This window comes from Alexandromys fortis, unplaced genomic scaffold (assembly GCF_014885135.2).
Source record: "Alexandromys fortis isolate MF-2015 unplaced genomic scaffold, M_Fortis_MF-2015_v1.1 scaffold_33, whole genome shotgun sequence".
NCBI classification, from domain to species: Eukaryota; Metazoa; Chordata; class Mammalia; order Rodentia; family Cricetidae; genus Alexandromys; species Alexandromys fortis.
Window position 1 is genome coordinate 5,543,903 of NW_026067917.1, and position 26,992 is coordinate 5,570,894.

The window sequence follows — 26,992 nt, forward strand, 5'->3', positions numbered from 1 at the left end:
CATGCTGTTTGCAGCCTATTACTATTGACTATAATTCTGCAACCTATATCCTAATCAATGGCAATTCTGCATCTTTCTACTTTATTATTGTATCTATCTCCATAAGCAGTATGTCAAAGGATATATTTACATTTCGGATTTTCATACTGCCGTGTCACTCTCCAAAGGCAATATATTGCTTCAAGTACCACTTCACCTTTCTGTCTGAGACTGTTTCCCAATATTCTCACCACCATAGAACACTATGAATGATTTTGGTCTTTGTTAATTTGAGGGATGATCAGAGGAATCGTGGTGAAGTTTAAATCTTACTTCTCTCATTATGGGGTAGGTTGGATACCTTTCTTCCCCAGCATTCATTTCTGTTTAACCATTCATGAATTGTGTTTTCCCTGTGTGATGATCAATGTGAATGGCTTTATGTCTTTCTTTTACATTTTCAAGGTATTAGCTTATTTAACACCCAGAAAGGGCCTTGGTATGTAGTTCAGGGTGGGCTCCAAATGCTATAAATTTCTATTTCAACCTCTCAAGTGCTTGATTATAGACACGTGCTATGTTGTTTAGTCATTTCTCTTTTCTATATCTAAAGAATTACATATGGTTATGAGATCATTGGATTTACCGACAGGTGTCTTGAAAGCACACAATTGCATCTCCCTGTCCACAGTTTGATTTCCACTGCTACCCTTATCTAAGCACCATCCAAAAATCTTAAACACTGTGTTCAGAGGGAACACATTTATGTAAATTTCATTTAGTAGTTAACATTTTATTTTATTATTATTTTTGTCTTTTGCAGTCCATTATTAACAGATGAAACTTCATCATAGGTATATATGTATAAGAAACCCCACCATATTATGTAGGCTTTAGCACAGCGAGGTCTCTGGTGTCCAGCATGGGTCTTGAAGTACATGCACAGTTGTTTATTCCCTGTGCTGACTGAGCATTGAACCCAGAGGCTAGAGTATGCTAGGCAGGCACTCCACCATGAATCTATACTCCCAGGCCATCTGACACTTTATGTTGCAGTAAACTGTAATAAAGCATTAAAAATGTTAGCAGGAAAATACATTTAGTGGGTTATTTTAATTTAGTGGGTTGTTTTCTATCAATGATAGTTAATTTTCTTTTGTTTTTAAAGATTTTTCTCCTGATTTTTAAAATTCCAAAAAATTCCTGTTTTTTTAATTGCTATATTTTTATATATGCCTGTGTGTTTGTGAGGAAGTCGGAAAGTTGCTCTGTTCAAAAATATAGGCCGACTGTGGATATCTGAAATGCCACTGATCATGATTCATTATTTTCTGTTATGTTCTGCCTTCACACAGTGGCAAACACTCTAAGGGAATCGTTGTGTACGGGGTAACTCACATCCTATTATGAAATAATTGACCGTGTCTTTATTTCTCATAGACAGCAGTAGAGAGGGCAAGCCGGCAGAGGACTGAAGAGAAGTAGGCTCACTAAGGATGGGCTTGGTCCAGTACACATCACTGCAGTCTCCTCCCTTGTATCTGAGAACTAAGCCCATGGTTCTTCTTAGACATACAAGTTTCTCAATTGCAAATTTAAGGCTTGTAGGTATATAGGAAGTGAAATAGAAATCTGAAACAATCACCCAAATTATCTCATTAAAAAAAAGAAAAGAAAACTTCATCGAAGCTAAACAGGGATTTTTTTTTTTCTGCTTAAATTATTCAGCTGAACTAACTACATTAAAATTATCTAAAATTGCCTTGCTCCCTGGCTCACCTTATCTGTTTAGAGAGACAGACCTTAGGCTGTGTCTGCTTTACCCTGTATGGATTGATTTGGGAACAGAAATTCAATTAATTCTATTCACAGAGGGCCACCTTTACACTGAGTGAATGGCAAAACGAACGCGCTGGTTTCTTGTACCATTCCACCGCAAAACCCGTGAGGGTGGGCCTGAGCCAGCGGATGTAATGACCCATTTCAGTTGGTTCACTAGCATCTTTACAAGCTTCCATTTGGTGACTTATTCTAAATATATTGCCTTCAGAAACTACTTTGAACTGGGACAATCAAGAGCTCTTATTCACTGTTTTGGGAGGCATAGAAGAGTAAATTGAGGCAGTGCGTTGTGGTTTAGTTTCTGTGGCATACTTGCCATGCGCTTGGTATTTATTTCTCCCGTTAATCTAAAGTAGTGGTACAGCAGCTTCTCCCTAGGCAGATTGACACTATGACCCAGGGGCTTAAGCATAGTGCTGTTCTGAAAGGCAACCTGTACGGTGGTGGATGCTGAGTTAAACGGCTGTGTGCCTTAGTTTTTCCTGCTACCAAGGGCAAGTCATAGCAGTTCCTATCTCAGGGTTGTTTGGAGGAGAGAGAGTTCAAACATGGGAAGCAGTTAAAGAGTACCTGGTACCTGGTAGATTGTCTAATAAATACTGCCTATACATTATTAGTATTATTCCTCCTGACCCTATGTCATTGTCATAATGTCTCCCAAAGGGACCGTGTGAGAATCCTAATCCAGTCCCCGAATTTACTTTGCTTTTCATCTTTAATGACCCTCCCGACTCCCACCTCCCTACCACATACAGTCTTAAATAGCAAGATTGACTTTGGGACTATACATTTAGGCACAGTTATAAACCAAGAGCAAGTGAGCTATTTTGGTCTGGGTGGTACCATCGGCTTATTTCTTCATTTTTGTCTTACTTTAAAAGCATGTAAATGTCATGATGGTGATGAGATTTGTGCAGCGCTCTTGGTGCTAGCATAGTTTATAGTCATTATCTCATCTGATACGGCAAAGTGATGCAAAAGAGTGTGCAGATGTGATTTCCATTAATAGAAGTTGTTACTCAGAGAAGTTAAAGAAAAGCTTTGCAGGACTTCTTTCCCACTCGTAGGGAGGGGCTTGGGGGGTCCTCATTTGAGACGCGGGGGCAGTAGAAGTTGGAAGAAGAACAAGAAAGAGGTTTGGTGTTACTCTGGGAACTTTGAACCGTTTGTGGTTGTTAATGTTATGTTTCAGTTTGGTAAACAGAAGGGACAGTAAAGCATAAAGAAAAGGAAGATGGGGAAAAGAGATTTATAGACTGGGAAGAAAATGGAACGATGGGGCACTAACACACCCAAATCAAACCAAAACAAGCTAAACACTTAAGATGATCCTCTATGGCAGGGTTTTTACCCAGGTCTCCCCCAGTGCATGGTATAGTATAGTATAGTATAGTATAGTATAGTATAGTATAGTATAGTACAGTATAGTTTTGTTGCAGGATTAATGGGTTATTCTCTCTTCAGCAAAAGACTTCCCCCACAGCAGTCACTGTGCGCTTAAATGATGGAAAATGGTTCATTTGTCTCATTGAAGAGAAAGCAAGACCTCCTATGGAGTCAAGGAATTGTATGAAAATGATGGGGATCATTTGGCGTGGTTGAAATTAGAGCGCCGTGGTCCAGAAAATAAACCGTGCTTCAGTAGAGATACATTTATGGAAACATCAATAAATGCTGTGATTAAACTGCAGATAGGATTCCACCAGAGAAAACAATCTAACTACTACGCAGAGGGATTTTTTTTGTTTGTTTTGTGTGTGTGGCAATGTGCAGGTAAAAATACTATTTTAACCATCCAGATAAATTCTTCAGATTGATTAAATTCAAATTGTTTTAGAACTAAAAATATAGTACTGCAGGATGTGAAATTTTACACTCCATTGCCTTGCTCTGGTGTGTACTCTTTATATATAACGGCTACACCTTTGAAAGCATTGACATGGACAGAATTCCTGCCATTCAAGAGCCAATAGCTATCGTGTGGGGAGAATTGACTGAGGATAGCCCAATAATTCTTTCCATTCAAGAGCCAATAGCTATCGTGTGGGGAGAATTGACTGAGGATAGCCCAATAATTCTTTCCATTCAAGAGCCAATAGCTATCATGTGGGGAGAATTGACTGAGGATAGCCCAATAATTCTTTCCATTCAAGAGCCAATAGCTATTGTGTGGGGAGAATTGACTGAGGATAGCCCAAGTTCTTCTTCTTCAAAAGGTGAAAAAGTCTGGATATTAAAGGACAGTGACAATGGTCTGGGCAGATCCCTCAGAAGCTAAGATCACATCTGTGCTCCTCTAGAGGACCCACATTCAATTTTTAGCACTCATATGCTCATACCTGTCTATAATTTGAATTCCAAGGGAGCTGACATCTTGTTCTGGTGTCTTCAAACACTGCATAAGTGTGGTGCATAGGCACACACAAACGGAACATCCATATACGTAAGGAAAAAAAAATCTATGACAAAGACAAAGGTTCTGAAAGGGTGAGCACAAAGGACTGTGGGAATGCAGAGGCTAGGAAGCTGGGACAATTTGTTCCTTAATGTCCATTGATTCCACATCTATGGAGTCTACCAAGTGTGGACTGAAAACATCTTTAAAGATTATTTCTGTACTGACTATATATAGTCTTTTCAAACAATACATATAGTATAACAAGTACTTATGAAACATTGGCATTGTCTAACACTAAATATTATAAGTAATATAGATGAGAGGATAGAAAAAGGTTATATGAAAACACTATGCCACTTTTATATAACTGACTTGAGCGGCCACAGATTTTCATATTCTCAAGGGAGCCTGCAGTCAATTCCCTGAGGACACCGAGGGACAACTCTTCATATCTGGGGGATGCTTCAACTAGACTAACTGTATCAAAAGCACCTTCATCCTTATTTCACTCGCTGTTGAGCTGAAGAACTGACGAGCTGGCGCAAGCTCCCAAGGGTGACGAGTGTATAGAGTTGTATGTGTGCAGTGCTGTAGAGACAGGACATTTAGGGCTAAAGAAGTTTTCCCATATGAAGATGGAAGCAGGAGACAGGAAAGGTAGGTGGAGTCTAATCTCCAAGGGTCTCACCCATCATTTTGAATGGCTTACTTAGAATACTAGGGCAATGGAGGCAGGAGGAGAGGGGCCAAAGGAAAGGAGCAGAAAGACTGTGCAAAGTCCTTTTTAGGTAAAATTCTCAGGGCTCCTGGATGAGGGATGGGGTGGGAAGAGATTACGTTGCTGAGAAGACTGGGGGAATGATTGGAGAACTCTGCAGGAGAGAAGATGAGAGAGAGACAGAGAGACAGAGAGACAGAAACAAAGACACAGAGAGACACACACAGAGAGAGCAGAGAGGTGGAAGAGTTCGGGGGGGATGGGGAGAGACATAAAAGAGGGGGCTCTTCTTTAGTCTTAAGAATTTTATGCCTTTTTTTCTGGAGAGAGGGTATTTCGGGGATCAGGGCATATGAGTGGCAAGGTCACTTGAGGTTGCATCCTCCAGAAAACACCTGTGGGGACTGACACCACCTGTGATGGCGCTTTGGGCTGGTTTCCTCTGAAACATTGCTTTTGACATCCCCATCTCTTTCTCTCCTCCCTGGGCCCCTCCCACGCCTGTTGCTGCTCTTCCATCCTCACCCAGCTGAACTAATACTTTTTCCCACCCCTCCCCCCTCCATTCCTCCAGTGCCATTCCCCCCCCTCCGCCCCCAAACGTAGAGCTCCAACAGAGAACAAATACTGAACCAACACTTTTGTTAAACAGCTTGACTGCTTTGTGGACAGGGATTTGTCAACACATCTGTTCTAAAGGATTTTCTTTTAATAGATTTTTGTGGAAACCAGATCAGCAAAGCATGGTTACTATGGCCTGCCCCCAGAGACCTGAAAACTGCTGTCGTAAGCAGAACAGATTAAATGATACTTTTACCTGTTCACAGTGAAACTCGAAATCTGCTCTTGAAAATTTCCCCTATTGCTGGGTCAAAGGCAAGTGAGGGGAGGAATATTCTAGGACTGCGATCTGAAACCTCTGTCGAAAGACAATGGACTCCCTCTTTAGTTAGAATAATGCACCATGCAGGGTGAAGGGTCCCCCACTCAGAGAGGAGCCAGCCAGGAAAAGGGAACGGCAAGGCTTATGCGTTAATGCAACAGAAATCACTACCAGATACAGAGCTAAGGCAGAGGCCAAGCAGATGACATCGAACCCACCCCGGTTATTTCTCAGCCATATCCCTTTGAGATGCAGGACAAGAGTCGTTCTTATAAACCCAAGTAAGTTATGGGAATATGTAAGCTCTGAAGATGCTTGGTCCTCGGAGTAAATGTCATCCCACCCTAGGAAACTTGCGAGGTAGATAAGTAGATTCTGCCAGCCATTATCCTCTCACAGTGGAAGACATGTTCTGTCTTCACCTTGACCACAGACGCAGCCCCTGGAGACAGTGTGGTAGGTATCTGTCAGTATGATTAGAAGCAGGGATTCTAGGAAAGCAGAATATAGCTTAACTCGTCCTCCGTCACTTTTTTTCCTACCAGTGTGATTGATTTTATGTAGGCTCTTCAGCTTCTCTGAACCTGGCATTTCCCAGGCTGTACAAGAAGAATAGCATTGCTTTGCACTAGGGGATAACTGAACTGCTGTGCTTACAGCACCTTGTGTGTCCCTTGGTGTGTAAAAAAAGTTTAGTTAATGTGGCTGAATGATTAGTGGCTATCTGATGGGAAGACATGGTTGGACCTCATGAGTATTCTTTGTAACTGGGAAATAAAGATGTTTTCATATCGTGTATTTAAGTGACTGGTCTTCGTTGCAGTGAATTTGCTGCAGGGAATAACTATATAGCTGAAGCATTTTGGTGCTTTGGGAAACCTTCCTGCATTCCCTATGCTCACGGTCACAGCAGTCAATACCGTCCTGTGAAATGCTTTCACTGGAAGACTCGGTCACTCTCTAGCTCCGATCATTCTTCACAGTTAAAATGTACCATGTTCCCACAGGACACACGAAGGGCCTGTCACACATGCCAAAATCTTCTCTTTGATTGTGTTCATTTCTTCTCTTTGCTAGAGGGAATAAGCGTCTTTAGGAAGAGAAAAAAGCATGGTTTCCAGCTCAGGCTGCAGAGTGTCAATAGTTGAGCTGTTAATAAGATGTGTGTGTGTGTGTGTGTGTGTGTGTGTGTGTGTGTCCATATCCGTATCCAGGGATCTACACACATGCTTGGTAGTGTCCTTGTCAAATTCCAAATCAAGGGTCACACACTAAGAACTAAGAGAGCTGGGGACATCTCTCCGCACTTATGAGGCTCTATATGTGCCCCTTAATGGCAGTTTGCCCATGAAGCCATGTCTTGTTTGAGAATCTTTTTTTTTTTTGGGGGGGGGGTTTCGAGACAGGGTTTCCTCTGTGGTTTTGGAGCCTGTCCTGGAACTAGCTCTGTAATACAGGTACTCAGTAGTTGACATCTGACCTCCATCTGTGTGTTGGGCTTTGACTTAACTTTTGCTTTCGCATGGATGTATCAGATTGGGATAAATTAACATGTGTGTTTACCTGCAATATGAATATAGCCTTTAAAGTCATTTTCAAACAAAACCTAGCTTTCTGATATGCCTAAAATGCATCTGGGAGGAGTTATCTGGCAGAAAGAGGATGATCTTTTCACGGCATGTCTTTAAAGTTTTCCCCTCTTGGTTTGACGTCATTTTCTGTGTGGTGGTTCCCTGTTTCAACCCATTAAATGTGGCCCTCTTTTTTTATCTGAATGCTTGCTCATAATATTTGTGGTTATGGATTGTTCTAGTGCGTGTCTCAGTGGGGTCCAGCCTCTTAATACTTTAATGCCGGCATCTATTAGAACCATAGCTCCCTCTTCTCTGTGGTTTGTTCATAGGGTAAAAGTTAAGGTTAAAAAGTTTTCTGCAGCCAGGCGGTGGTGGCACACGCCTTTAATCCCAGCACTCGGGAGGCAGAGGCAGGCGGATCTCTGTGAGTTCGAGACCAGCCTGGTCTACAAGAGCGAGTTCCAGGACAGGCTCCAAAACCACAGAGAAACCAAAACTAAAAAAAAAAAAAAAAAAAAAAAAAAAAAAGTTTTCTGCAGTATGAATTTGAAGGTTTATTTCTTAATAAATTCTGTTATATTTCATTCTTAGCCTCAAATTAGAATAGGTTGTGTTTCTCAAAATGTTCTTTTCCTTTATAAATATTTGCAAATGTCACTGACAAAGTAAAATATTTCTTGGACAATAGATTGAGAAAATGCTACAAAACAAATTGATTTCTTCTTTATGGACTTACCAGGTCTCTCACCAGGACAATATTCATCACGTATGCAGCATTTGCAGTATTTCATCATAATTATTCTCCCATGTTGCCCACTTTTTCATTTTTCTGAACAAAACTAAAACCCCAGTTTCTGAGGACTACAATTTGGGGGAAATACCGTGGGAAATAATGTTCTAATTTTCTTAAATGAAAAATGTAAACAAAGTAAAGAGAAGATTAATATCTGAAAAGGGAATTTAGTATAACCATTTGACACATTTCCTTGTAATAGTACTATAACTTAAATCATTATGGACTTTTGATTGATATGTGTCTTAGACCAAGAAGGGTATCTAGAGGTGGTTAACCTCTGGTCCACTTTGCCAGACAGCCATCTGAAAACAGCCAGCATCTTTGTACTACAGTTGCCGAAGTTGACCTCAGTAGTTATCAGCATCATTGAAAAAGTAGGTTGTACCATAAAGAAATATGGTAGTATTGAACAATCCTGAAATTAGGGAGTTAAGAGCTTCAGGCCAAATACAAGACATAGGCCTTCTCCAAAATATACAGAGCTCACTGGGCAGAATGCAAAGTATAGGGCCATTATTATGGCTGTCACCACTCAGTGGCGAGGCAGAACGCTGGGGCATCTTCTCAGCACCAGTGTGGTCAGTCTTAGGAAAGAATTTATCTTGTTTAATCTTTTCAGAAATCCCTTGACTCACCAAACAAATATTTATTAGGCACCTACAAACCAGAGGCACTGCCTGGTCCACTTGAGCTTTTGCAATAATAAAAGAATTTTCAGCTCTCTAATATGTCTTTTACCCCCACTTAATCTGTACAATGTTGAATAGATGAGAAAAGGATGCTCATAAGAGATTGGGAGTGCAGAAAGGGTAAGGCCTCTCATGGGAATCAGTAAAGCATGGCCTAACAAGCTGAGGCAGGACCAAGCTCCTCCTTGCATAAAAGCTGGGTAAGGCATCCCACCATAGGGAATATGTTCCAAAGAACCAGCTTATGCATCAGGACCAGTCTTTGTCCCACTACTAAGGCCCCACAAAAAGAAAACTATACAACTGTCATCCAAATATAAAGGGCCTAGGTCAGTCCGGTGCAGGCTCCCTAGTTGTTAGTCCAGAGTTCGTGAGCTCCCACAAGCTCAGGTCAGCTGTTTCTATGGGTTTCCCCATCATGATCTTGACTGCCCCTTGCTTATATAATCCCTACTCCCTGTCTTCAACCGGATTCCAGGAGCTCTGCCCAGTGCTTGACTGTAGATCTCTGCATCTTCTTCCAACAGTTATTAGATGAAGGCTCTATGATGACAATTAGGATAGTCACCAATCTGATTACAGGGGAAGGTCAATTCGGGCATTCTTTCCACTATTGCTAGGAGTCTTAGCTGGGGTCATCCTTATGGATTCCTGAGAGTTTTCCTGGCACCAGGTTTTTTCCTAAGCCCAGCATGGTCTCTTTTATTGTTCTCCCTTTCTGTTCTTCCCCCAACTTGACCAATCCGATTTTTTCATGTTCCCATCCCCCACTCCCTCCCCTCTACCTGTCTCCCCCACCCCCCACCCTGCCAGTTTACTCAGTACCTCTCATCCATTTCCTCTTCCCAGGGTTATTCATGCATCCCTCTTAGGATCCTCCTTGTCATCTAACTTTTGGGGGGCTGAGGAATGTAGCCTTGTTATCCTTTGCTTTACATCTAATATCCACTTATGAATGAATATATACCATGTTTGTCTTTCTGAGTTTGGGTTACCTCACTCAGGATGTTTTTCTAGTTCCATTAGTTTGCCTGCAAATTTCATGATATCATTGTTTTCTTCTGCTGAGTAATACTTCATTGGGTAGATGTGCCACACCTTCTTTGCCCATTCTTCAGTTGAGGGCCATCTAGGTTCTTTCCAAGTTCTGGCTATTATGAATAATGCTGCTATGAACATAGTTGAACAGGTATCCTTTGGGGTATATGCCCAAGAGTGGTATCACTGTATCTTGAGGTAGATTGATTCTCAATTTCCTGAGAAACCACCATACTGATTATCAAAGTGGCTGTACAAGTTTATATTCCCACCAGTAGTAAAGAAGTGTTCCCCTTACTCCACATTCTCTCCAACACAGGCTGTTATTAACATCTTTTATCTTAGCCATTCTGACAGGTATAAGATGATATTTTAGAGTCATTTTGACTTACACTTCCCTGATAGTTAAGGACGTTGAACAATTCTTTAAGTGTATCTTGGTCATTTGAGATTCTTCTGTTGAAAATTCTTTGTTTAAATCAGTACCCTATTTTTTTTATATATATCCAAAATGTGTTTACTGGGATGGGTCCCACTCATCTTGAATCCGGTGCTTTTCAGTGTTGCTTCCTCCTGAAGGAGCATCCTTCTGTCAGTCCTGCTTTCCCGCCTGTAGGCTGACAGAGGACAGTGGAGCAGCCAACACACAGGACTACCGTCTGTGCATGGCTAAAGACTGTGGGGATTTTATAGCATCCTGGGCACTTCACATCCATAAAGTAGGAATTGGGGCTCCGCACCAGGCGCTTTTTCTTGTGTTTCCTCTTTTCCTCCTCTGGAGAGGGATGAAGGAGATCTTTTGCGAGAGGCATGTTCTCGTAGGGAGGTCGTCACCGCCGGAAAGGCGTACCCTATTTTTTGATAGTAAGTATGATTTTCTGATGAGCAATCTACAGATACATTAAGACCAACACTATTTGAAGCACATTGCATGGCAATGACTGCAGATATGAACATGTCCTGATCCCTGCTAGAAAGCATATATACCTAAGGTATCCAAAATGCTATGATACAAAGTTGGATTTTTCACACTCACTCCATAAAGAAATAATGGGATGTTTGGGAGACCAGATTGTTTCTCACAAAGGAAAAAAATAAAAATAAAAGAGCCAGCATGGCCCAGCATTTGCCTACTTGAATGTTAGATCTTAATGAAACATGAGGGACTTCATGATTTACTTTTTGGAAACAATTTGGTATGGATGGCATGATTCAAAATACTGCTTGCAACATCATCTATAATAATAGCTGTTATTTTTCTTGAGATGATGTTATATTGGCCCAGATCCTTCTAAAGTCAGTTCTGACATTTATAAGGGAGCAGTTAGCTCCTTGCAGACAGCAAGCTCACCATCCTTGCATACTTGGATCTAAAATAGTCCTAAAATTCTCTTTATTGCCTCTACACTGTTTCCCAAAATGAAGCATGAGATCATGGTAGTATTTAGTTATCGGTTCGGTTTCCTGCCTTCCTTGATCTTTTTTAAGCATCTCTGTCCCAACAAAATGACCTTCTAGCTGAACGTCTGCTCATGTGACTAGCTATTTACAATGTGCATGTTCTAATCTGATTCTTTTTGATAACATATGAGGACATTTGGTCATACGGTCCGTGGTAAGAATAATTTTTTCCCTGAATTGTAACATTTGATAGGAATTAAGTCAGCCCTCTGTAAAGCACTTTCTGCCAGCTATCCTCAGTTGTTGACTATAACAGTTCTAAAGGAAACAGAGGAAGAAAAAAACTTCAGCTAGTGAACATGCCAAGCTATGCTTTGATCATCAACCTTATCATTAAAATATATTAAACGCCTATGGATTGTACCTCTCAGATCTTATCTGAAAAGGAAGGAATGTATGCTTTTGAAAACAAAAGTCTGTGATGCATATTTACATTTGTAATACTGGGCATTTGACTTATTTTAGACATCGTGGCTGCAGGTTCTTTCAAGGTACGCTTGTTCGGCACAGGTCCTCGGCTTCATTGCAAATCTCTTATGCATACATAGTGCACTCCACACCGATGGGAGATGAAAGTCACTGCGCCCGCTAACATTCTTACACAGAATGCTGTATTTTTTTTTCTTTCCTCTTTGCAGGAATGAAATATCCTCCTTAGGTTCCTTCATCTTGCTATTTTGGCAGTGCTGTTGATTTGAACCTTTGACACGGGAGACTGGTTCTGATTTTATAGAAAAATGTAGCATAGCTTATGCAAGCCTTCGTGAGCAGCTATTTTTGTTTGTCGTTCTCAACAGGAACAAGCAAATACTGCAGTTTCAGTTATTTTTAAATGTTTTAAAATAGTGTTTGTTATTTCAAGGCATCGAGGAGTAAAACGTCTCAGCAGATACTGGTCAGTTGTGTTTATTGCCTGGTGTCAACACATTTGTCAGTTTGAGAACGTGTCACAATCCTAGAAGAAGGTGGCTTGTGGTCCTTGAGTCTTATGCTAATGTGAGAAGTGCCCTGTGTATTTCAGAAGCTCTGCGGCTGCATAGCATAAGCATCTTACTTCTCACAGCAGAGCGTTAGGGGAGGCTGGGATGCTGTTCTTCAGCAGCACAATTGCAAACAGGAGCGCCTGAGCAAGAGAATGGGAGGAATTTATCTCCTGTAGTTTTATTTTCTTTCCCATAGTCATTACACTGTTGATATACTTAGAGTAAGCCTGTTACTGACAGGCATGGGCAGAACAGAGAATTGGTGTCGGGAGACCCACATTCGCCCAGAGATAGCTATTTGACATTGAATTGGGATGTTTTGTACCTCAGTGTCTCGTTTTGAGGAGCATCAGGGATTTGGACTGGTGACTAACGTTTAAATTGAATGAGCACAGTTGTTTAGATCATTCCAGGTTTCCAGCTTCCCTAGGGCTGGGAGATCTTGAGGGAACACTTGCTTAACGTGAAAGGCCTTGGGTTGAAACCCCAGTGTTGGGGAGGTGGGAGTGGAAGTGCCCTCCTCTCTTGCTCTCAGCGGATTAGGAAACCTGACAAGATGGGGTCTACTTTCTCAGGCAAGAGAGACTTCCCAAGTCCACTGTTTCCTTCCCTTGCCTGTCCCTGTTTGATGGGATCTTGTTCCCTTGATCTTTTAAAACGGTGTGACTCTTCGGGATTTGTTTCAAGGAACATTGTGGGAAAAGTTTAGTTACTCTGAAATCCATCAAATGCATTAGACATGCTACTTTTCTCTTTCTGCCTCACAGAAGTATAGTTTTGCTCTGGTTGCTTGCCGCCCTTATGCGTTTATGAGGTTACCCACGGCCCATGCAGGGCTGCTCCGCTCTGCCCTCTCTGTCTAGGAGCAAAAATAGACACATGATTTTGGCTTGGGTTTTCACACCTCTATTGGATTTTTCTCCTTCCATGATTTCACTGCTATTTAGATGATGTGAAATAATTTTGCTTCCCCAAAAGTTAGAGACTCAGTGGCTTTTCTCCTGGCAAAATGTTACACACAGATAGAACTGGGAATAGAATAGTAAATTCCGCTTTCTAAAGTTGTACTGTGCTTGTTCACATTTTTGGTTACCATGCTGTATCTAATCAGATTCTTGCAAAGCAATGCTATGCGTGCAACGATTCTTCTATAACTCTCTCTGGAGACGGATCCCAGCTGCTGGGGTGAGGGCTAGCGGCTGCTTATGGCTAGGGGATCATCTTTCACTAAACATCACAGATGGTAGTCTGTCCTTCCCACCACCGATCTGATGAGAGAAGCGTTGGTCAGGCGAAGGGGAAACGTGTGACTACAAAATGTGTCTTCCAATACAGCTATCCCTGAATCACCATCAGCTGTGAGACATCTTCAGTTAACCCCTAGCTGTGATTCAGGGAAAGAATCGGCTTAGCGAAGAGAAATCTACGGTGGTCAATTTAACCTCAAGTTTACAAGAGAGAGAACAGCCATGGAGAGGAATTCCTTTCTCATTATTCATTTAGAACTGGATTTGTGCAGAAAAGCGGTAATGGCATCACGGAGTCACAGCCGAAGAAGGCGATGCCTATTTGCTTAGCAAAAATGTTGATTGGTTTCTTATGAAGTTGCTGCAAGATGGCTGCGCTGAGGAACTCTAGTGAGAAACCAACAGCAAACATGGCTTCCTGTCGAATGTGACCTGTGAGGAGCCTGGCCACTAAACAGTTAAGGACCACCTCAAGAGAATGTGTTATTTGCAAGATGCTTTTCTTTCACCTATGGATTAAAATGGGAGAAATCGGCGATTCCCAAATGCAAATATCTCTGTTCCCTTTTTACTGGAATGATTCCCAGGACTAGACTAGATTAATGCAAATTAGAGTGTTCAACAATTGATTCAGAAAAACAGCCAGCTTGAAGCATAAACCTCTCAGTCGTGAGGTCTTGTAGAGCACAAAATTGGAGTCTTCAGTCAAGAAATGGAGGAGGAGGCAATGGGGCTCCTGATGGATGGTTATCACTCATTGCACGGAGCCCCTTGAATTTGTTTTCAATTGGTGAAAACCTTGTCCCCCTCCCCCAGCTCCTCTCTGGTCTTTCTTTGCTCAACATTGGCTATCAACTGAAAGTGGAAAGAGAGTAGACCAGTGCTGTTCCTCTAAGTTTGGGTTTGTGTAAGGTTGGTTTCCTTAAGTTAAATATTTGGGTGGGAAAATCCCTTCCAAAACAATGGGGGAAACATCGGGGGTGCATTTTATGAGGCACACAGGTGGTGATAGCTGGAGCATAAGAGGCTGGTGACCCTCTCTTGCCTTGTATCTAAATATTCTCAAACTAAACCTTTCCATGGTAGTTCCATGCAAAATAGGTGGAATATTTTGAATATCTTGTAATGAAACGCAAGGCATGATTCCATCTAGGGAAAAGAAGTCTGGAAGAAGGCAATTTTGTGAATATCAATCTCAAGATATTTTTTATATCTGGTCATGATTTGGTTCTAGAAGCTCCTTCAATATAAACAATTCGGTGGAATGTGATGACAAGTTGTTCCCTGGTATCTTTGGAGTTCTCGTGATCTGTCTGATGCAGGAGGATCATCTGCCAGATTGTTAAATGAGGGTAACAACCAGTCCCAGATAAAATATTTTCAAAAATGTTTGTGAGTTAGCAATCGACAAAATTGAGTTGAGATTGACAACCATTTTTGTCATTTTTTTTTCTCCATTTCTTTTTTGGCGTTTTTAGACCTTGAAGGTCAAATAGACCAGGGTCTTCATTTCCCAGAGAAGAAGCTGAGACCCAACACGTGTAAACACCCCATTTTCTTCACGCTCCATCTCAGCAGTAGAAGGAGAATGAATTCTTGATTCCTCGCCCAAGGCTTTGCTAGGAGGACCTGCTGCCTTCAGTTCTCCCACCAGATCAAGCTGCTGGCTTGGGTAGAGTTCTAATGATTGATATTTCATTTCTGATAAAAAAAAAGTTTATTTTGTGAAGGCTGCATCACATTATGTCCCTTTCAGGAGCTTAATTTGAATGTCCTTGTAGCATACTGCACCAACAAGTGTACCAGCTTAGCCAGTACAGTGTCAGCACCAAGCTCCAAGAACACTGTGTAACTTTCCCACCTGATGCTAGCCCCTATCTGTCGTGTTCAGCTTTAATCTGAAAGACTGCCCAGTTTCTTCCGTGTCTGACTGCTCTTACAGAAGGATGCTGCCTTTAAAATGGGGTGATTTTCAAGGACTCCTGCCCCCAAGTCCAATTCAGATCTGTGCACAGGAATGAACAAAATACTTCTCTGTAGATGTTAATGGAGTCAAACCAAGACCTTGCTGTAGATAAAGCACCTACCGTGTTGAGGCATCTCAGGGTGCATAAGAATGTAATTGTGGAAAGTCTTTCCACAGGGCAGGGAACCCTGACTGCTCTTCAGACTGGAGAGGGAGGGGGACAGGAGTGGGGGGAGGGGGGAAGAGTGGGAGGAGGGGGAGGGAAAAGGGAGACGGGGAGGGAAATGGGAGGCGGGGAGGAGGCGGAAATTTTTTTTTCAATAAAAAAAATATATTACAAAAAAAAAAAGACACCTAAAAAAAAAAAAAGAATGTAATTGTGGGACTGAAGCCAGATAAAGACATGATGTCTGTCCTTCAGGCTGCATGAGCCACTGGTCTAGGAACTCAAGACACCTTGAAATTACAGTTTTGCATATCCAACTTGCCTTTTTCCTTTTTCATACAGATTTCCCAAGTTAGATGACTCACTAGAAATAGAGACACCTCCTAAAGACAGAAGGCTGTGCTGGAGCATCTGGAACTCAAACATGGGGTTCAAGGCTTCCCTGTGTTTGAGAATTGTTTCTGGAATGAGTACTGCACACAACCACATAGGTTGCTGCAGAAGCCATCCAAGAGAGGAGGAGACGACGGTGATGGCAGATGTAGAAAAGGCTAAGACAATAACAAAGGAGCATGCAGAGGCGGAGTGGCAGGACGGTCCCACCACGTGGCAGGAGTGCTGTCTCTCTGTGTCTCTTACTCTCTGTCTGCTTTGATTTCATCAAGTTTACTGGCTTAGCATTTAGTTATCACACACACACACACACACACACACACACACACACACACTAGCTGCTGAAAGTGTACAGTGGAGTTTAGAATTTTGAGTTTGTCATTTTGTTGCTTCTGGTGAGAAACTACATTGCTGCCACTTGCATAAGGCAAGTCATCCTCTTGATAATTTCCAGATTTATTTCTTTAGAATTTCTGTTTGTCATCAAACACTTTGACTATGGGTAGAGAACATTTTATCCCGCTTGGGATTCACTGAGCTCCCTGGATCTTCAGATAAATGCTTTAAAAAAAAAGAATTAAATTTGGAAAATTTGGGGCCATTATTCCTTTAGCTTTTATCTCTTGTCTACTCTGAAGTACCTGCATATGTATGTCATATGCTTGATATGGTTTTCTAAGGCTAAGGTCATTTTCCATTATTCTGTGTTTTTGGGTAGGCAATTTCCCTCAGGGTATCTTCAAGTTCTCAATTTTTTTTGTCTTGTCATTTATTCAGGTAAAAACCTTTAGTGAGTTTTTTATTGCAGTTATTGCACTCCTCAACTCCATGTTTCTTCTGTTTGTTCTGCGAAGTTCCGTGTCCTGAGAGTCTCTGTTCCTGAAGCACTGTTGTATTTTCCTCCAGCTCCTCCAACAGAGTTTCCTTCAGTTCTTTACAAATCCGTAGGAAGCTGTTTTCAGGCCTCTGTCTACTAAATCCAACATCTTTTCCTTGGAAGACAGTTTCTAGAAACTGCTTTTCTTTCTCTGCTTCTGGAGTATGGGCAGCCATTGCTTGTTTCTTAACCTGCCTTAGTGGTGCTGATCTAAACTATCCGACAGTTTGGATGACCTCTTACAGCGACTCCGGGTTCTGACTTTTTCCTCTGAGGAATTTGTGTTGTTTACTTTGTGTTGGATAATTTTCCTGGACTAAGTCTAGAAAGCCTATCACCCTAGCAGTGTTTGACCCCAGTTATTTAGTTTGTTTTTCTTGTTTTTAGCTTTGAGCCTAATTGTGTCTAAATGGCCTTGTTTCCGTTAGTTATTGCTTAGAGGCGATGCCCAAATTCCTTGTTCCACAGAATTGCTTTCATTCTCCACTGACAGAGCGGAGCAGGTAGCAGATTCAAATTTCAGAACATCTTCAAGTCTGCATCAGCTCTGAATTTGACTGGAACCTCCTTAGTAAGCCTTGCCATTGTGTGCTCAAATTCAGCTCTTGGAAACCAGGAGAGTATGAGTAGCTCTGAATGTGAATGTTTTTCACTTCCTCTGCAGAAGGCTTATTCTCCCAAGCCATGTTGCAACTTGGTTCTGTCAGAACAATGCTTGCTCCAAACCAATCAGCAACTTTAGGCTAATGGAACCCTGGCCTTCCCTTGACTGCAAGTGCTCTCTCTCTCTCTCTCTCTCTCTCTCTCTCTCTCTCTCTCTCTCTCTCTCTTCTTTTTAAGTTAGCAAAGCTTAACTAAGTCAAGTGTGTTTTTAGTAGGAACAGCAACATTTCTGTCTTTCTTAGCTTTCTCCTGTCAGACTACTGGCCTGAGAGTTGAGGGAGGGAGTAACAGTAGCAGCCCTAGGCAAAGCGCCAGGCTTGTAGTGTGCTCAGATAGCGCTCAGTAGTTTTCAGGAATAAACATTTTTCTGTTCTTTGGTACAATTTTGGCCAATTCCAGAATACTGAGATGGTGGCTTTTGAATGTTTTGTTCAACTTTATAGTTGCTATTGGGTGAGAGAGGATTTTTCTTGTATTTCTATTCTGTTTGAGTAAAAGTCCCAAGTCTCCCAACCTTAGTTTGACAAGATCTTCACTGACGATGAACTTTCCATGACCCTTGCACGTAAATATAAAAGTATAGTCCATGTCCTAATCCACATATATAACATATATATCTATAATTTGTATATATTAGTATAAGCTGAAGTGGAAACACTCCATGCATCACTCATCCTTCTAGAAGCCAGTAGGACTGAGGCTCCTCCATACCTCTTTTTTTTTTTTTTTATTTCTTTATGAACATCAGTGTTCCCATTTTTTGAGCACCGCAAACCAGAGTGCAGAGGGTTATTTTCCCCTTGGTAACAAAAACAGTTACTTAGCCTTCAGATTGGGAGATAGACAGTAGTAGAAGGACGCTAACTATCTCCTGTCTTAGGAATAAATACTTTTTAATAACATAAATATCTCCGCCATCTAGTGAGCTCCTGCTACATGTGTTCTAGGTATGTTGTCAAGCATAAAGCAGGCAACAAAATGAATAGTCATGTGCACAATTATCTTCATTATTGAGGCTTAGGGAAATTGAGAAACTTAGCCAAGGTCACTTGGCGGGCAAGTTGTTGTGCAGAAAGAATTCTAGCCCGAATCTCTTGGCTTCCTAATTCCAGGCTGTTGATGACCATTTTTTACTCCACTGTGGCTCCGCTGCTCCTAGGCATCGAGTCAGTTAGGTCCACACCTGTTTGTAAGACCGGCTTCCACACCATAGCATCTACCCACTGCGGATCATCTACCCACTGGGACTCTTGGCTGTCCCATTAATGGAAGTCTTCCTTCTCCAGCCTTTTCTCACCAACTCCCTGAATTTTATACTAAGTTAGGTAAGACAAGAGGGGAGCCAGGGAATTATGCTTCCAGATATTTGTTTTTTCTAGAGCTTTCCTCAACTATAGGATACATTTGGTCAGTGGGGGATTCCCTTGCGAAGCTCTCTCTCCCCCTCTTGGCACTGAAAAAGAGGGGATAGGTTATGGGTTGCTCTTATGTTTGGTAGTTTGGAGTCTGGAAGCATCCGTAGCCTTTTTAGACTTGAGGGCCTTTTGTGTTCACATGGATCTAGCTCTCCTGAATGTGGTCATCTTGGGTAACAGATGTAACCCTAGGCAACAAGTCAGAGATAAGGTGGGTCTCTAGGTGGTGCCCCCCAGAAGCAGGTACCCAGGAAGAATAGTTAGGTAACACTATTACCTCATTGGGGAGGATAGTCTTGTCCTGCTCCTTAAGAGAAGGGCACCCACCACAACTTGCTTATGTTTTTTAAATATTTAATAATTAAATATTTAAATATTTAAACTTGCTATGGTTTTTTAAATATATTTTTTTAATTTTCTCAAAAATAAAGAAGTTTTAAATGTGAGCCTTTTGCCAGGCACTGTGAAAGAATGTGGGAATAAGATAATGAAAAATAGGCGCAGAACTCCTGTTCTTCTGATGCTGTGACCTGGGAGATACCCTTCACATTCGACTCTCCTTGCCGTATTTTGTTTAATCAGAGTTTGGTTCTAGGCCAGTAACTCTGTGTGGCCCAATTTAAACCAATTTTAATCCCTTATTAAGCTTTAAGCATCTGGTTGTACTTTTTACAATGATTTTAAATTAGTGGATATCTTTCTTAGATGGAATTATACAGGATCAGGCTTAGAAGTTTTTATTATTTGCAAAGTCACAATTACAAGTGGAATGGACCGTGAGCTCTGGGACCACTGATTAAAAACAAAACAAAACATTGGTAACGGGACACAGTTTGACAGAAAGGAATAACTGTAGCTGAATTTGTTACTCAATATTCTTCTAGGTTCTGGTTATTTCTATACTTAAAAAAGAAATAGTATGTTTTAATTACAATTACTTTTGATAATTATTTCATCCTAAAAGGTAAATTATTAATCAGGGTGTACCTTATAAATTACTTTTTTATTAGGTGATTTCTGTCTGACAATAGTTTCTGGTTTTTTTAATTAAAGAATGTGTCTTGGATTTAATATTAATAGCTTTGGGCACTGTTAAGGAGAGAGCCTAATCTAAGTTCTGCCTTCTGTCGTGACATGTAACTGGAAACAATGTGCCTGCCTAGCTGAGATAACTGGTGAGTTATATGTCCCCATATATACTTCTGCCTGAGGAGTCTTTTCTGATTGAAAGCTTTATTTTTATGATTTTTTTCACTGTAAGTTTAAAGTCAGTATCTATGACTATTGCACACATAACAGGGAAAAAAAATCCTAGCCAATGTGGGCTAGGGCTATTGCTCAAAGTGCCTAGCATGTCTCCAGCTCTGGGTTTGATCCAGCACCACGTGTGTACACACGTAAGACAAGAAAACAGCTAGTTTAAGAACAAAAGAACTTGGAAGAAGACAAGAAAACCCAACTCCAAGGGTTATCAATAAATTCGGATGATTGAAAATTTTCTTGTGTGGGTATAGAATAAGATACCCTGGTTAAAACTTACTATTTATTTCTTTCAATTTCATAAGCACAAGCTAAAGAAAGCATAAGAAAAGCCTAGCCAGCAATAAAATTATTAAAACACAACTGTGCAAAAAGTGGAAGTCAGGTCTATTTGTCTTCCAAATGGCTGTCTTTTGTTTGGGAAGGCCCTTTGAGTGGGATGTCTTTGGGAGGAGGATATAGTTCATAGACACCATAGTGAGGCTGGGCTAGCAATTCTCACTCAAACGCTTTCCTTTGTCCATAGGGAAACCCATGGTTCCCTTTCAAAGTAGATACAGCAAGGCCCTATGTCCGTGTATTATTCTCCACTATTTACACTAAGAAACAAAAGCAGAAGCTTCCGTCAGTTCAGCTTAGAGTTGTGACCCGAAGTCTTTGCGATGTACTTTGAAAAAAAATTTTTTTTTGCGTTAAGTAGTCTTTGGATTTCAGAATTGAAATCATGCAGCTTTATTAGTGATGCCCACCCTTCCCCCTCAAATTAATATGAAACCCAGGGAGCCATTTATTCCTAGAAAATTATTCTAAGACTTCAGGTCTCAAAAAATTGAATGACCCCTGGAGAGGGAGACCCTTTTCTTTTTAGGGATTAAGTGAAATCTTCTATATGCAGGTTAGCTTTTGATCCTCCATCCAGAAAGGAAGGCTGCTAGTTCCCACTTCACACATAGTCCTGTCTTAGGTGTCCTGACGCATGGGAGCACCGTCAGCAAGCAGATGCTCTCTACAGTGACAAGGGAACCATTTTTTCTAAATGTTACAGCACAGCCAAGAAACGGGAAGGAACGCTGTCAGAGATAAGGAAAACAGAAGGCAAGCAAACAAATCTAAGCCCCAAAGAGACAAAGATCATTTAGGAAATAGAACAAAACAAAACAAAAGCCCCCAGAGAAAGTCAAGAAACTATTCAATAAAACAGAGCGACTAAGCAGTGCCAACCTTGAGAAATAAATTACCGCCAATATGAAGATAACTTAAAAACAGGTCACCACAAAATCCATTATGTTATATAAAATGCGTTAATAAAAAGGAAGATACGTGAGTGCGAACGCTGGAAAAGTAAACAGAGGAACTCTAAGAATGTAAAACCACGGTAAGAGGGGAAAAAAGTATATGAAAATACAGGCGATAAGAGAACCAAGATGAGACCCGACATGTGAAAATGGGGGCACTAGAAGGCAGAGGCAAAAGAAGGAAGCAAGGGTGACTGCCTGGCTGGATACCCTGAGTGCTTTTGGACTGACCTCTGAGCTCTGGAGTACAAGAGCTGGTACTGCTCCCAGGGATCCCCACAGGGTTAGGGGTGGAAGGGGTTAGGAGAATTATTCTGGGTTCTATGTGTCAAGTGACTTAATTTATTAAATGGGAAGTTTTCTCTGTCTCTCTCTCTGTTATTGGTGATAAGGCTCAGAGAGAGTGTACCATGTATTTTCCAGAAAGAGCTTTGAGTTTTCCCATTAACTCAGTAGAGTAGTGGGGAAAGCAGGTTATAATGTGTGTGTAGTCTCATAGTATATACACTGGTGTATATTTGTGATGGCCTAAAACACCATCTGGATGGACATAGCCTGTCCTTGGTTGGAGTGATGAATGGGTCTTTCTTTCTTTCTTTCTTTCTTTCTTTCTTTCTTTCTTTCTTTCTCTCTCTCTCTCTCGCTCTCTCGCTCTCTCTCTCATTCCTCCCTTCCTCCCTCTCTTTCTATCTATCTTTCTTTTAAATAATTTTCTTCATTTTAGGAAGTAAGTTTATATGACTTTTTTGTTTGCTTTGAGACAGGATTTCTCTGTGTAACAGTCCTGGCTGTCCTTTGTAACAGGAAGAGTAGGCTGCTTGTCATCACAGCCGCCTGACTATCTTACACCCGAAATAATCACATAGAAACTGTATCCATTTAAACACGGCCTAACTTCTTATTGGCTAATTCTTACATCTTAATTTAATCCATTTCTATTAATCTGCATATCGCCACGTGACTGTGGTTTACCGGCAAGATTCTAACCAGCATCCATCTCAGGCAGGAGATCCATGGCATCTGCCACTCTGCCCTTCTTCCCAGCATTCAGTTCTGTCTACTCCGCCTACCTAAGTTCTGTCCTATCAACTAGGCCAAGGCAGTTTCTTTATTCATTATCTAATGAAAACAATACACAAACAGAGGAATTCCTACACAAGTCCTGGAACTCATTGTGTAGACCAGGCTGGCACTGAACTCTGTGCCTCTCAAGTGTTGGGATTAAAGACATGTACCACTACTGCCCAACTATACTACTTTTATACTTAAAAATTATAAGCCAGCTGCCAAAGCCATGGAAGAATCTTCTATGCTAAGATATTTCCCATTTTTCTTTCACAGTTCTGTCAATTGCTCTTATGGAAAAAAGGATAATGTATCAAAGGTAATAAATTTTATCTGTTGGCATATCAAAAAATAAGGCATTTTCTCTTTGGAGAATCTGTATATACAATACTCCTGGGGAGGAAAAGATCTTGTGTGCCTAGGAGACTAGTTTGTGTAGATAGGAGAAGCTGAAGGAGATGAACCATCCAGGGCAGTGAGAAAATGAGGATGTTGTAAAATCCTGAAGACAGATCTGAAGAGACCCTTCCTTGATTTGTGGTTCACTCACCACAACATCTCCAGGTTTCCCGAGATGAGGCATATTCGTGCACTAGAGGCTGATGCCACACAGTCCAATATTGTCTTAACCAAGTACAGCGGAGGTGTAGTCAGAATCTGCAGAGACGATGGAGCCCACTCGGAAGTGAGCATGAAGGAGTGCAAAGATGGAAAGCAACTTGGGGCATGGTCACCCAAGACACATCTTCAGGTGCTTTGAAATCAGCACTGAAGATTTTAATACCACCTCCGCATCCTTGAAGGATTCAGTGGCTTTGGTCCTCCCTGTTATCACGAAGGCACATTTCCTCTGTGTTGGACCTGTGTAGACGGCCAGTTCAGACGCTTCAAAAGGCAGTCAAATAAAGTAGAATTGGGTCCTTCCCCCCCGCCCCCATGAGCAAGCAGATTACCAAAGGTGACAATTTGAAAAGTGACTTTATTTAAGCAGAAGTTATGAAATCCAGCTCTTTGCTACGAAACCCGAATGTCCTTGTGATGGCTCAACTAGGTAAGAGCATTCTTAGTGGTTCTGTCCTGGGAAGGGAATACTCTTTATATCCTCACGACAGCACAGAACTTCAGTGTATCGGTATCACACGTGTCCCTGTTAATTAGACAATGCCTCCAGTCGTGGCCAATAGAGAATTACAGTATTACCCACCCGTGGCAAACTCTCTTCCTTACAAAAAAGACATTATGTCTGTAAGATTAAAAATAAATAATTCACCCTCTGAAAGTTACTTTTTCCTACCAAAAAAAAAAGCTATTGTGAATTTTTTTTTTATTTGAAGGCAGCGTGTAACAAAAGCAGGGGGAAGGTAGAGAAGGCAAAGAAGCAGATTTAATAGATAATGTACTGCATTTAAAGAGCTTGGATGCTGTTACTTTTCATCACTTAACTTCTCAAAGAACACTTTCAGCTTCCTTATTTGCATGTTTCATTGTTTTCAAGCCTTTCCACTGTATGCTTAAAATGCAAATGGAATAATATAAGAATAATGAGAAGTAATACTTGGAAATGTTCTGGGGGAAAAAATGTTGCAAAAAGAGCCTGGTTTCCATCTGACTGAAAAGAGGTGAGACTCGGGAAAGTCAGACTGGGTGTAATTTTATCTCAAGCTCTGGCTGGAAGCTTCATCGCCGTCTTTCTTTCTCCTTTGTAGTGGTGAAAGTTATTGAGCATTTCTTCTTCATGACTCCTACCCTGGTTGGGTAGTGTCTACTTGGCCCAAGCTAGACTTATCCGGGAAGGAGAACCTCATCTGAGAAAATGCTTTGTCAGCTTGGCCCGTGGGCAAGACTGTGGGGGCAAGTTTTTTAACTGATGACTGATGTGGAAGGGCCTAGCTCACCCTGGGCAGTGCTGTCCCTGGGAGGGTGGTCCTAGGGGTGTGTACAAAAGTAGGCTGAGCAAGCCAGTGAGCATCATTCCTCCATGGCCTCTGCTTCAGTCCGTGACCCCCAGTTCCTGCCTTGGCTTGCTGTCCTGACTTCCCTCAGGATGGACTACAATTACCTGAAGTAAATCCTTTCTTGTCCATGTTGTTTTGGTCATGATGATTATCACAGCCACAGAAAGCAAACTAAGATACTACTTTGTGCCTACTCTCCGCTCTCCAGCAATGGGTGTCTTTCCATCAGTTAACTCAGCTCAACAGTTTCTAAGACTATCTGGAATGTACAATAGATTGCTCATTGTCAGGAAAAGTAGGAATTGGCTTAAAGTCAACTGTGTAGAAACACCAGCCAATCTTTGGCTCAAGTTCCTCTGATGCAGGGATTCCCATTAGACAGACTAAGAAATCAGATCCCCCTGGGGCCAATCCCAGCTCTGCTTCTTCTCAAATATGCTATTCGCCTTCCTGGGTTCAGTTTCCTCATCTGTAAGATGTGTAAGAGCACCATCTTTCTTGCCAGGTGGTGTGATGATCAAAAACATATGACTAAAGTGTGAAGAGAGGGTAGCGCGAGCACAGGCATCCTATGATCAGCAGCGGGAGGGTTTCAGAGAGGCTAGGATGCATCCACCTATGGTTTGGGATGTTGTTAGGAGACAGTCAGCCATCCAGCTTGCCTGGATCTGCTAGGTCTCCTGAGGCATGGTTCTTGTAGTGGTGAGTGGGGATGTTGGGCCCCTGTTAAATCTGAATGATCTGGTCATGATAGAGGTAGAGGGACACGAATCCTATGGGTTCTAATCTCAAACCAAGCAAGTCAAATTGTCTCCCCAGGGCCCAAAGTTATAGGTATAAGAAGACATAGCCTTTACTTTTCAGAGAAGGAGAGAAGAACCATTCCACACAAAGGACCTAAGGAAACAAAGACGTGTCGCTAACATGAGTTGTGTCTGAGTGAGAAGCGTGAAGGTGTGTGAGAGGGTATGAGGAATTCTAGGTTCACATCTGTGGTATTGGATACACTAACAAAGGCCTTAAGAGCCACTCTCCAGTCTGGATTTACACGGAGATGATGGGGAGGGGAGCTTGGAGGGCTGGGATGGTGGGACACAGTACAATATACTTCTCAAACCTTACATTCTGTTTTGTTTCCTGAGGACTCACGTGGTCACCTCAAATAGATTAAAAGAAATGGTTTGTCATTAGCCCTCATTTTAATAATAAGTAATTTCATAACGCCCATATTTCAAAGTTTAAAGATAGCTTTCCTTGTACGACAGCAGTGTAAAGTCACGTTGTTATCTTTCGGTCTTAAACTTGGGGGCATTCTTGATTCTCTTTTATCTCAAGCCCCTTATCTCCTCAGTCGTACACTGTGCTTGTTAATCCTTTATCTTCCCAATTTTTCTTCCTCCTTGTTCTCTAGCTCTATTCGAGATGTAATTACACGAGGTCCTTGCACCCAGTGTCTTTTCGCTCCTAACCACCCTAGATACGGTGCCCAATTAATCCTGCTAAACAGCGTTTTTTGTCGCGCCTCACCTTCCTGCTCAGCAGCCTGCTGTGGCTTCCTATTAGCACCTGGATCTAGGGCACACTTGCCAGCTGCCTTCACCGTTTCTCCATCAGAGCGCTCCTCCCCACCACTACTCTGCTTCTGGCACACTGCTCCTCAGAAACCGCGCGCGCGCGACTCCCAGGCCCACCTTCTTTTCGTCACCGGCTTTTATGGATCCCGTCCCTGCGTTCCTTTCAAGGTGTCCCACACAGGGCACCTTTAAACCGGAAGTCTGTCTTCCTCTTCAGATCCACAGCTGCCCTCTGAGAAGAATCCAGCATAAAGAATCGAGTTTCTAAAGTAGTAACTGCTCAATGAATGGCTCAGTGTAATATGTCAGTCTAACACGGTACTGTTCTCCAGTTAGAGCTCTTCCTGAAGTCGGCTTTGGCATCCAGAGTCCAATCTGTGTCAGCCATTCTGACCCTCACCACTACCGTGCAAGGTGGTGAAAGTAGAGGCGTTTATGTCTGCCTTTCACACAAGGGGTCAAAGGCACACTTCCGGTGTCGAATGACAGAACTGCTTCTAAATTCTGAGAACTTGGCCCCTAATGTCCTCAAAAAATAGTCTATGTTTTTCATATCTTCCGTTATTTTATTTTATGTTTATATTTCCTGACATAAACACTTGGAAGAAAATTTTAGTTTTCAGTTATTCTAAGTGTTTGTGAACAGGCTACTTTTTTTTGTGCCCCTTGAATTTGGGAGACACTGCCTGACAAGTCTTGGCCAAGGTGGTGAATGGCAGGGCTGGCCCCTCTAGGTCCTCTAGGTCCCCTTTTCC

General features: G+C 41.8%; 1 protein-coding gene across 1 annotated transcript; it reads right to left on the minus strand.

Annotated features, from left to right (window-relative positions):
* Positions 1–10,474: 10,474 nt before the first annotated feature.
* Positions 10,475–10,741, minus strand: LOC126500259 (40S ribosomal protein S27-like). Its single transcript, XM_050140002.1, has one exon. The coding sequence runs from the start codon at positions 10,727–10,729 to the stop codon at positions 10,475–10,477; it is 255 nt and encodes an 84-aa protein (XP_049995959.1). The 5' UTR covers positions 10,730–10,741.
* Positions 10,742–26,992: the final 16,251 nt, after the last annotated feature.

Excerpts from the sequence above, each read along its gene's own strand:
- LOC126500259 (XM_050140002.1), bottom strand. The coding sequence starts at position 10,729 with ATGCCTCTCGCAAAAGATCTCCTTCATCCCTCTCCAGAGGAGGAAAAG.